The 12,358-nt window shown below is 42.2% G+C and overlaps 1 protein-coding gene across 3 annotated transcripts in view; it reads left to right on the forward strand.

Annotated features, from left to right (window-relative positions):
• The window catches only part of plekhm3 (pleckstrin homology domain containing, family M, member 3), a 49,427-nt gene that overhangs the window by 3,264 nt on the left and 33,805 nt on the right, over positions 1 to 12,358 (forward strand). For all 3 annotated transcript variants that reach the window (XM_085249584.1, XM_085249585.1, XM_085249586.1), the window contains 2 exons: positions 195 to 1,277; positions 9,226 to 10,332. In XM_085249584.1, coding sequence (XP_085105710.1) covers positions 755 to 1,277; positions 9,226 to 10,332 — 1,630 coding nt within the window. In that variant the 5' untranslated portion in view covers positions 195 to 754. The remainder of the gene's footprint in view (positions 1 to 194; positions 1,278 to 9,225; positions 10,333 to 12,358) is intronic.

Here is a 12,358-nt window from a genome sequence, read left to right on the forward strand (position 1 = left end):
TTTAAACTGTAACTAGATGCTTTATTACCCTCTTTCATAATTTTAGTCTTGACAGAGACTCTATTTAAATTTCACAAAAGCACCTGGAATGAGCAGCAAGTTTTCTTACTGTCAGCTGTCTTTCCAGTCTTCGTGCTTATTTTGCATACTTCCTCTTTTACAAGTTCCTCTTTCTTTCTTCCCTTCTGTTACAGTCAAGCCACAAACACCATCCAGCTGATGCCCCAGCCGTCACCCGATTGGCCGGAAGAGTGTAAATCAGCTGATGTATGATTTTGACTCTAGTCCCTCAGCAATTGAGACAAAGGAGAAGGACTTTGCTGCTTTTTGCGCCCAAATGTGAGTGTATCTGGCTGCGTAAGGTAGTTTGCCACCCAGATTGGATTGGAAAGTCCCAGCTCCTGCCAGTCCTGGCATGAAACTGCAGTAGCTCCCCGGAGAATATACTGACTCACCTAGCAGAGCTAGTGGAGCATCATTAAAAAATAGAAGACTGTAGCCTGGATGAGGGTACTGTCTTCATGCAGAGGGCAGATCGCAGCTTAAGGCAGCAGTTTTTGAAGTTTGTGAACTGCGTGGGATTTGTTTTGTTACTAGCTTGTCAGCATACCTAAAACACCTGCGTTTGTCCAACTGACAGCTGATTTTTGTTTATTGGCCATGCAGATTCTGCTAACAGGGATTTTAAACCCTTTTTGGATAGCTGTCTAGTTGTAAGATTTCCAGCTCAGGGAAAGCCTGTCCTGGTACAGACATGGAGGGTCTTGAGCAGCTGGACATGGTGGGTGATATCAGCCCAGCTTTGGAGGCCACAGAGGATTTCATCCACTGCATGGATAGGATACAAGGCCAAGGTACAAGCCAGGCTCAAACAGGGAACCTTCAGCCTGCCAGACAGTCGAAGCAGCTGCAGGAGGTATCTAATGCAGCGCTGGGCAAGCTGAGCTCCAGTGGCGTGTGGAACCTGCTAGCTGGAGAGCAGCCGGAGGTGGGGCCTCTAGGCCTAGCTTGGGCCGATAACGTCAGTGTTTTGGGGCTAGGAGTGGGTTTGAGGCACGGCAAGAGAAGCCGAGCGCGTTCCACCAATGACTTGGCTGCCCATACCAACGAGTGTACCAACAACACCACCAACTCCTCATCTAACTCTGCGTTTAAGAAGGGACACAGCCGGTCCAGGTCAGATGTCCACTACCGTCCGTCTGCCTGCACCGACAATGGTCTGCCCACAGTGGACTGCAACACCCTGAAGAACATGATCCTCAACCACCAGCAGGAGGGTGAGTTCATGTTCACACTGTGGATAATATAATATATATGCTAATGTGAACAGCTTAGTCCAGCTCCATGGCAGAGCTGAAAAGGTGAGTCACTGCTCATAAGTTAATTGACAGAATGGATTTTGAACAGCAATTTAAAAAAATATTTGCTACATATTACATAAAATAATAATAATGGATTGGATTTTATATAGCGCTTTACAATGCCACTATTCATTCACTCTCACATTCACACACTGGTGGAGGCAGCTACAGTTGTAGCCACAGCTGCCCTGGGGCAGACTGACAGAAGCGAGGCTGCCATAACGCGCCATCGACCTCTCTGGCCATCACCAGTAGGGTAAAGTGTGTTGCCCAAGAACACAACGACCAGGACAGAGAGCCCGGGGAAAGAATCCAGGAAAAGGTCACCAACATGTAGCCACACATCTGAAAGCATATTGATTTGCTCTCCTGATATTTAGATTGTAGTATTGATATTTTAACCTTTGCCTTATGTAAAAATATGTAGCAAATATTTTTGTTAATATTTGCAAAAATATTTGCAAAGTTTACTTGTTAATATTATAACAAGTAAACTTTTTAAATGTGTCTTTCACGTGCAAATGAAGTTTATTCATAATCTGGTACATGTTGATATGCATGATCTGATATCATGATTGTTCAGGGGTTGGTGCTTTCTTTAACTATGTGGTGGATTAGTGGAAAAGTTCCAGGTGAACCCAAACTTTAAACTGTAGTTCTACAGTTCAGTGTGACGTACTTGTACATGAAGTGTTGGAGCCAACAGGTATATGCTTTCCTATTAAATCACCAGTAGTTTTTACATCACCAACCAATGTAAGATTTATGCCACAGCTGACCTAAAATAACTAAAATATAATATAAAATATAATTAGTGTTATCCATCCATGAATTTTTAAACGTACTGTTTAAAAAAAAAATTAGAAAAAAGTAGTAAAATACATTTTTATTTTTGGATTAAGATGCCAAATTACAGTTATTTACTAGCATTCCTAAACAGAAATTCCACTGTGATGGTTCAATAATTTTTAGTTTTAAACAACTTTTTTGACAGATTTCTAAATACATGTTTTCTTGTTTTTATGAAACCTAATAAATTTGATACGCAAAGTTATTTATTTCGCTTCATGTGTTACCAAGGTCACAGATTTTCAAAAGCATTTTTCCTATGGTGGATATAACTTAACCATGTCTTTAGAATCAAGAATACGTTTTGACACAGACTTGAGACTTGAGACTGTATTCATCAAGAGTAAACATGGACACAGGTTGGAAGAGCATTACGAGTTGTGCAGAATAACAAGGACATTCTTTCTGGAAAGACTATAGTTCAGATTTCTAAATGTACATTTTACTGATTTTCAGCAGCATAAATAAATAGATCCGCCTTTACTGTGTTGAGGAGATCATCTGAAAAGTCATACCATCACTTACATCCAGAAATTAACTTCATGCTATTGAGTCAAGCTGACGTAAGTGAGGAGATGTGTAGCTGCAAGTGAAAACGTTACAAACACTCTTGCCTAATACAGTGTTGACCCTTTGCATGCCTCGCCCTGCTGAGGAGTAGCTTCTAAACCACCTCGTGTCAGAGAGGTTAGCAGAAATGATAAAGTTGTGAGTTGAAACTGTCGCAGGTACCTGAAAACCCAGCTTTCGTTATTTATCTGTGCTCGTGCCACTCGCCATGAAACTCGAGCTGTCAGATTCTCTGACCCAGACGTCTGCCCATAATTGTTACGAGGTAATCAATATTATTCACTTCAGTCAGTGGTTACACCGTTTTTCTCATCTGTGTGTGTTTTCTAATTTGAGTTAACTGACCCTTTAATCAGATTGAATTTGCCTAATTGGGCGTTTGTGGCATGGAGAGTTGCTTTGACTCATTGAAGATGATGTCATGGCCTCTGGTGACCAACTCATTGAACCTGCCAGAAATATGCACACCTCCTCCTCCTCTGCTCCTATCGACCGTCCATTCACTGAAAAGCTTTCTCAGCCTTTGAGAGGCTTTGGGAGGACAGAAGTCCTGCACTATTTGTGCTGCGGATCGGGGCGTGTGCTGTACTTAGGCTGAAGCATCCTCAGAGAAAGCAATAATGACAGAAGATGATGATAACTTGAAATGACACAGCTGTGCTATGACAGTCCTTACTCAGGCAGAGAGCCCAACACACACACACACACACACACACACACACACACACACACACAGCATTTGTTTGTGTGTTTTGGCTATCTAAAGGACTAAGGAGATCCTAAGGGATCCTGAGGGATAATAGCCTGTAATCCTGTCAGCAAATGGACTCAAATGAGGCAAGAGAAGAGGCAACCCAATTACCCAGGCCCTGATACTGGCAGGATTATTTAGTATTAGCATATGTGTGAAAAGACATCAGGCTATTTAGTTTGGCTCGATGTGTATTGAAAAGAGAGGAGGAGGAAAAGGACGGTAATAAGCACAAGGCACAGTGATTTAGCTCGCCTTGCTATGTGTCTTCATTCACATTAAAAAAGAAAAGTAGCCTGTTGGCTTTTCCATTAGTGACAGCTGGGGATGTTTAGGTGCTAAATGGATATGATTATCGCCTTTTTATGTACACAATATACATGCATATGTAACCACATAGGCTTTGCTTCTATTTAAGTTCTATTGTGTTTAACTAGAAAAGCTGCATTGATTAAAAAAAACAAAAACAAACAAACATTGGCAACAGGTGTATTTTTTATGCTGTATGCTTTTTAAAATAATAAACACATTCATACTAAGTCACCAATATTTAACAGGAAATGCAGCAGTAATAGTAAAAAAAAACAACCACGCAAAAGAGCTTTAGAAATGGGTAAGACCTTGAGTTACCCCGGCCTGTACACCTAACATGTCAGGGGTACTTAAGGTTGCTTACGGTGCAGCACGCCTAGGCCGCTGGGAGTGTTTCTTCTTCACTCACCTCTTTTCACTAACTCTGTGTTAATACGTTGCTCTGCATTTAATCATTAGTTATTATTCATCCCTGGCTCTCTTGCACAGCATGTCTTTGTCCTGACTTTCTCCCCTCTTCCTATTAAAAGGGAGTTTTTCTTTCCCACTGTTGCCAATTGCTTGCTCATATGGGGTCTTCTAATTGTTGGGGTTTTCTCTCTAACAGGGTCTTAAACTTAGAATATAAGATACATATGTGAGGTGACTGTTGTTGTGATTTGGTGCTAAATAAATAAAACTGAACTTTCCCTGTTTATGGCAGCTTACTATGAGTGCACTTCTATATACACACACAAACAGTGGAGCTGACAGGACTCAAGCACTGAAACAACAGAGACTGTATTGTCTTAGGAGCCCCTTTTGGTTGTGTTAGTTTCTTTGGAAACGGATTCCTCCATGCTATGTTGACTCTCCCCCCCCTAGCAGCCTGTGCAGTGCTTCTGACGTGTGGCATTGTAAAAACAGATCAACATAGAACTGAGTTAAATAGACTGGCTGATTGTTGCTGATACCTGATCCAGCTTTTAGAGTCAACCCTGGACTGTTGTCCGTTATCTATTATTATGGATTGGTGCATCTCTAGTGGTAACTCATTGGCACAAACAAATGATTCACACTCAAATGTCTGCACAAAGTCATGGCAGACTTGTGACATGCTAGGTTTACCCTGCAGAGTTTGCAGCAGACCTCATTTTTGTTTTTGTTTTTTTAATCCTTTCTACTTTAAGGACTATTAGAGTACTGAGAAATTATGACAATCCCTACAGATTACAAGATTGGCCATTTGAGCCACAGCCTTTGGATTCCTACTTGTGTTTACTTTTAGTTGGGCCTTCTGCTGACTGTGTACATTCATGCTTTCTGTGTTTCAGTTCCTGTTATAAATGTCAATTAGTTTTGACACACGAGTGAAATTCTGCCCTTTCTCAATCTAGGGAGTTTGAACTTGAACGTCCAAGAAAAGCGTTAAATCCAGGTTAAAGGAAGAGGCTAACGATAGCTGAAGTGCTCTCCAGGCTAGTACTGGCTCAATGAGGATAAGCTCTATGATCTAGAAAATAGGTCAAGGGTGTATACCTTTGTACATTTGTAGGATAGGTCTTCACTTATAGCCGGAAACTTGGAAACAGCACGTAGTTTTAAGCAGGAGTTTGTACCTCGATGAACATAAAGGCAGTAGTGTTACTTAACAACAGAGTGAAATGTTAATTATGGTTGAAGGCTTGAATGTGTACGCTAGACTATTATTGTGTGTGATGTCAAAACCCACCAGGTAGAGATGAAGGCTAATTGAACAGAGCAGCTTTCCTCACCACAATGCCTAATTCTCATCTCGAGCCTCCCAAGCGTGAAGACTGCCAATCAGCCAGACCTGATTTCATTTGCATATTCATTTGTTCCCTTAGCAAAAAAGGTTTGTTAACATGCAAAGTCAGAGACCTAGAGTGACACTGTCAGCTGCTGTTTTGATAAGATTGATGAGGCACTGGACTTGCCACCCTTAAGTTAACAGGGGCTCTAAGAGAATTGGCTTTTTTTCAACCAAAATGCAGTATGCACCAATTAGACTGCTTGTGGCGGGGGTTAGCAATTAAATCAATTTGTCAGATTTATTTAGAAAACTTGTCTTTCACACTTTACCGAGTTAAAGTGTGTCAGGTCAAAAAGCATGAGTACATCAATGTTTAAATTGAGTTTTCAGCATGTTCCACTTGGAAAATAGTCAGTTTTAACGTGTGTAAGTAACCATTGTTGCAAGAGTGTAATTAATTTTGATGTGAAGCAGGTCCCAACCACATCTTAATGGCTAAGGACAAGAAGTACTTTCTATGCAAATGTAACCAAGGTAAATGGACTGGTTTTCATATAGTACTTTTGTAATCCACTTGAGCACTCAAAATACTTTATACAACATGACTTATTCACACAAGCACTTTTTCTACATTTATACTGCAATGAACGCATTGGGAGCAACTTGGAGTTCAGTATCTTGCCCAATCACACTTTGACACGCAGACTGGAGCACCCAGGGATTAAACCACGAACCTTCTAATTAGTGGATAACCTGCTTCAGTTCCTGAGGCACAGCCAGTATGGATTTTGTAATAATATATCAAATAATCACAGGTGCAGTATAAAATCATTGTTTTTTCAGTCCTCAATCTTTTCTGCCTCATTGAAAGTTCACCTCTTTGTCACCAGTTTCGGTATAGCAAGTGGTTCTTTCTGTTCCTCTTTTAGTGGAGGACAAGTGGGTGTAGGTTTAAAAAAACTAAATATATATGCTTTTTTTTCCACCTTGATGTTGGCTTCTTTTAATGATGTGAAAGGATTGGAGTTTGTTTTTATAGTGTAGATGCCAGTTTGCAGCACTTTGCTTAAAGTCTAGTTTAGTTTTAACACTGGGTTATAAACAGTTAGAGAAATGAAATTGGATATAAGGGCAAAGTCTGGACAAGAACATTATTGTCACTACAGCGCTCCATATATCTGCTGTAAGTCCCTACAATTGTGGTCAAGTGCATTTTCCAAGCAGATGTTGTGGTCCCTGAAATCTGCCTTAATCTGAACCCTCCTTAATCAATGAGAAAGTTAACGATAATCACAGGGCAAGACTGAAAGAGAAAAAAGAGAAAAGGAAAACGAGTGTGAAACCAACTTTCTGAGGAACAGACAGTGGATTATCTGAGAGAAAATGTGGGCTCCAGCCTTCAGATTAGGAAAGTGGGGCAGACTGCCCACTGGCCTCTTTAACAATACTGTTTCTTCCTGCCTTCGTTACAAGAAACGTTTCCAGAGGAGCACCCGTGGATAGCTATCTCTGACCAAAATACAAAAGCTCAGGTCTGAGCAGTCAGGCTATGATAAGCGACCTCCTTCAGGAAACTGACCGGCCCTGATTATATGTCCAGTGGTCAATTAGACTTGTAACAAATGTGGCAGGAAAAAGCTGCATAAGCAAGTCAAGGTAGGAGGTAGGTCATTGGCTTGGAATTAGGCTTGGAGTTTTCACGTCTCTTTAAGTGCTTTGAAGACTCCCGGGTCTTTTATCAGTATGAGTTCACACTATAGATGCTGTCCATAAAAGGAAAACACCACAAAGAATTGTCTTGATGCATTCTCAATCATCCAGGAAAGTAAATCTCCAAAAAGTTGATTCTGTTCATCTGGACGTAGCGTTTCACCATCCCCACTGACACAGCGGCAAGGGAGGCAGAAGAACGGCACATCAAGAAGGCCCTGAGTAAATGTGGTTATCCCAGCTGGACTTTTGACAAAGTTGGAAAGGCACCTAAAGAAAGCTCCAGCCGATCCAGGAGAGAAGGACAACCACTGCCCAAGCGAAAACCTGTAGTGATCCCATATGTGTCAGGAGTATCGGAGCAGCTGAGACACATTTTTTCTAAACACCGGGTCTCTGTGGCTTTTAAACCCCAAAACACGCTGCGCCAAAAACTGGTCCACCCCAAGGATCGGGTCCCCCGACACAAACAGAGTAATGTTGTGTGCGCTGTTAAGTGGCAGGAGGATTGCCAGGATTTATACATCGGGGAAACCAAACAACCTCTGGCAAAGCGGATGGCACAACACAGAAGAGCTACCTCGTCAGGCCAGGACTCTGCAGTCTATTTACACCTACAGGCCAGTGGACACTCTTTCAATGTGGAGGATGTAACATCCTGGACAGGGAGGAACGCTGGTTTGAGCGCGAAGTCAAGGAGGCCATTTACGTAAAAAGGGAAAGACCATCTCTGAATCGAGGAGGGGGCCTAAGGGGGTACATCTGTCACCATCTTACAATGCTGTGATTGCAGCCATTCCCCAACTCTCTGTGAATGGTACTCATGACCATTGATCAGTGGTCTTTGATCAGTGGGTTTTGATCAGTGGTTGTTGATCAATGGTCATGAGAATTTGCATAATTAAGATTAAGGAACTGACCTCCCAGTCCATTGTTCCTTTAGTGGGCTGGTTTCAGTCATTGCAAATGTACTGTTTATAAGATTGAAACCTGCAGTCAGCTGAGACTGAAGAAGTCACTTGGATGAGTGATGAAATGTTTCTCCCACAAAACGCTACGTCCAGATGAACAGAATCAACTTTTTGGAGAACCACAAAGAATCCACTTTCAGTATCTCTCCCAACCTTTAGTCTTTAAAGTGTGCATGTAGCTGACTTCATAGCAGTTACAGTGGACTCAATTGCCTCCTCTGGCGTCGATCCATATGTTCCCGCCACTCACTTTCTCAACAGCACGCCTCAACACACTATTTCTGTGATCACCTTGTCATGCTGTGTTAGAGATAGCATTGTTGAGCTCTGTTTTATTAATTAGTCCTAAACATGATCAAATGTCAGTGGATTATCAAAAGATTATCAAATGGTATTGAAACACACATTACAGAATTTTTTTTGCAAAACTTTATTGTAGTTTAAGTAGCTTATTGCATGAGATGTTTCCCATGTAAATAATTTTCACTTGACTGGTTTTAACCAGTGTCGAATTGGGTAGTTAAAAAGTAACTAAGGAACATAACGTGAACATAAAAGAAAATATTAGAAACTAAATTACTAATCTTGAAGTAGGGCATGAAAAATGTTAAGTTTTTATGTGCATGAAAAGCTAAACTTGAACCATGCAAACAATACTGCTGCCAACACCCACAAAAGGAACTCTTGACAGCCAGATGTTAAGTATCTATACTTAACATCTGGCTGTCAAGAGTTCCTTGACAGCCAGGAACCTCTAGGTTGATGTTTACTTCTTAAAGTCACATGCCTCAGATGGTGAGGGGATTGTTAAAAACATACATTTTTGATCCCCATTTAAAACTTGGATGGTTATGGTTGTAAATTGCCAACTGCTTGTTCTGAACATATATATTATTCATTTGTTTCATTTCTACCTTTTTCCCCTGCTCTTCTTCTGTGCCTGTCCAGCTGATAAAAGCAGCAGTAGCAGTGTGGTGAAGCAGTGTGAGATGGAGCAGCGTGAGGGGCCGCGAGGCCGCTGGACACCCTGCCATGTTGAGCTGACGCCTTGCGAGCTCCGCCTGTACGCTCTGGACAGCAGTGCCAACCGCCAGCTGGGCACTGCCTACTCACTGTCACACTGCCAGAGCGTCATCTCTCCAGCACCCTGCAGCCAGCCCGGCCAGATCACCCAGCCCGCAGACCAACGCACGATCCAGGCTGTCTTCTTCAACAGCACACGTCTTCAGCTGAGGACGGCCAGCCAATGGGAAGCCATGGAGTGGAGACGGCTGATTTGGGAGAAGGTGCAGGCAGCCAGACCCATGAGGCAGGAGAATCGTCAGCATAAAAGCGGAGTAGAAAATCATCATGTCGTGAAGTTTCCTGCACCCATGTCACCTTCGTCTTCGCCTTCTCCTTCTGGGCTCGACACCAGGCCTGATGGCGAAAGCGACACCCCGACTTCAGCAGAGGCATCGCTCTGTCTTCCACCTAATTCTGTTGTCCTGAGCAGACCCACCACCCTGCCTTTGTTCACGCAGTCGTGCCAGGACGTTCTCAGAGTCGGTCTACTGTACCAGCTGACGGATCAGAACAACTGGCGGGCTTTCACTTTTGTCCTCACCAGATCTGTTCTCCAGGCCTTCCCTACAGAAGGCCGTGGGTCTGTGTCCCAACCTGTTCTCCAGTACTCGCTGGCGTCCTGCATTGCTGTTCATCATGATCATGAGTTAGAGAATGGAGAGCCATGGACGGGGAAAGGGGAATTTTTTCAGGCTGTTTTCCCAACAGAGGTACTCAAACTTCGTGCTGATGGTCACCTCAAGGCCCAGGAGTGGGTGGAGACCTTGCGGGAGGCAGTTAGAACACAGAGGCCTGCACAAGAAGGGACAGAACCAGGAGTAGGACCTCCTGGTCTCCAAGGGGTGCTATTGAGATCAAATCCATCCAGGGACAGGAGGCACAGGGACGCACAGAGAGCAAAGCGACAGTCGGTCACCACCAGTTTCCTCAGTATTCTCACCTGTCTGGCTGTGGAGAAGGGGCTCACTGCTCAGAGCTTCAGGTGTGCAGGTGAGTGGTTTTTACAAACACAGACAAGTTGAAGAAAATTACCATCCTGAAGGCTGAGTTTTCTGTGTCTTAAAAGTGGCTCTTTATTTTACCTGGTTAAATCACTGTGGCATCTTAGGCTAAACACATAACCTGGTCTGGAGCAGGTTATGTGCAGAGTTTTGGTGTTAAGTCATTTGCAAGTGCCACATTTTGACCATTTTTGTATTTACGGCATGTGTTTTAAGTATAAATTATTTTCTGGGGAACATATGAGCTAGCTCTTAAGCTGGATCATTAAATTTTTATTTCCTGTATCGTAATTAGAGGTGAAATCACCAAATTAATATACACTTTCCTGTGATGATGCAAAGCACAGGAAAGTGTATATTAATTTGGTGATTAATATACACTGTTAGTTAATCACAACTGTTAGTTGTGATTTTGTGACTTTCTTTATTTTTCATTTCTTGTTTAATTAGGCTTTTTGCACATTTTCCTCTTCAGTCCCAACAACAATCTCTACAATTACAAGTAACTTTGCCTAATTGGCTCCCAAGACATTATTGTAGGTATACAGAAATATCTTCCCTTCACCCTTTCACCCCCATTGGCCTGCTTTCAGCCTTGTTCTTATTCACGGCCTGCTTGTTTAGTCTTCTCATCAACAAAGTGTGACTGATTATTGCAGTTCTCAGGAAACTCGACTGGACCCGGCTTTAATGTAAACAGAAGAGGCAAGAAAGGTACACGGTCAGCTGGGGCTCTTGAAGTTGAAAATGCATATGATGCCCACTGACCCAATATATGCTCATTAGAGAATAAAATGATATAATACAGAGACGTAAATCATTTTAAATGGCGCACTTATTACTGAATAAAATATGAACAGTGGGTCAGGTAGAAAAGGGCTTGTTGTTACGTTATTTGCAGGACAGTCATATAAAAAAGATCCATTAGGATGGCTCGAAAAACTTTTTGGTCTTGTTTTTGATTGTTTTGTATAAATAGTTTAACACTGTTGCAGATGTATGTTAGCACTATCTTCTAGGTATCTGTATGGATGCCTATAAATGCACCTTATTATGCCAGCTGGTATTAGCTGATGGTTTCAAAACTACAAAATGCGATTTTTTATTTTATTTTTATTATTATTTTTTTTTAAGTGGCTTAAAACTCCATGTTCATCATGTAGGCTGTGAGCTGCAGATGTCCGGCTCGGATTAACTGTTTGCTTGTAGCTATCTGCTGTGACCTTCATATAGCTACATGTTCATCATTCATTCTTATTTTTTCCCAAGCTGGTGTTCATAGTAGTTTATTTTCTTTAGCTGCACTGTAGATGATGTCTTCTGTGATGATTCTAACTCTTCTGTCAGGATCACCGGATGTTTTTCAGTATTTAGCAGGAATGATTTTTCATTTCCAGGTCTATCGCAGCCTTCTTCTCCTTTATTGTTATTTTTTTTATCACTCTTCATACCAATTCATATAAATTGCATTTACTCACCCTAGGTGTAAAACATGGGCTTTCGCTCTCTCTCTTTCTTTCTGTCTCTTAGCAGGGCTTTGAATAATCACCGCTCACCTCCCTTTTTATTTGTAACAACTGGCTTATTAATGCAGAGCTGTTTGAAAAGCCAGCTGAAACAGGAACAAGGACAGAGGCCGTCTGGGGGCAACTGATGATAATTGGTAGGCTTAAAGCACCGGAGGAGAGGAAAAATGGATGAATGAATGAATGAATGAGAGGGAATAAAAGCAGCCTGGGGATGCTACAGTGGTCAGCCCTGATTGTAGTTGTTTGTTTGAAGGGTTTTTGGGTAGGACGGGACAGCTGGATACGTCCATTTTTCTATACAGAGCACACCTCTGCTCTCTCGATCCATTCACTTCCCTCCTGTCCTCCCTTTCTTTACTTTTCCGCTCACCAGTTCTTTCACACTCGTAGCCTTTCCCTCTTTTTGTCTCCCTTTTCTCCTGCTGTCACCGCCTCATTTATTTGACTGTATCCCTTCTTGGTCTCCTACAGTGTTAGAAGCCCTGA

Source organism: Mchenga conophoros, linkage group LG16 (assembly GCF_057382185.1).
Source record: "Mchenga conophoros isolate Kocher_MC1m ecotype Shallow Benthic linkage group LG16, M_conophoros_male_GT1.1, whole genome shotgun sequence".
NCBI classification, from domain to species: domain Eukaryota; kingdom Metazoa; phylum Chordata; class Actinopteri; order Cichliformes; family Cichlidae; genus Mchenga; species Mchenga conophoros.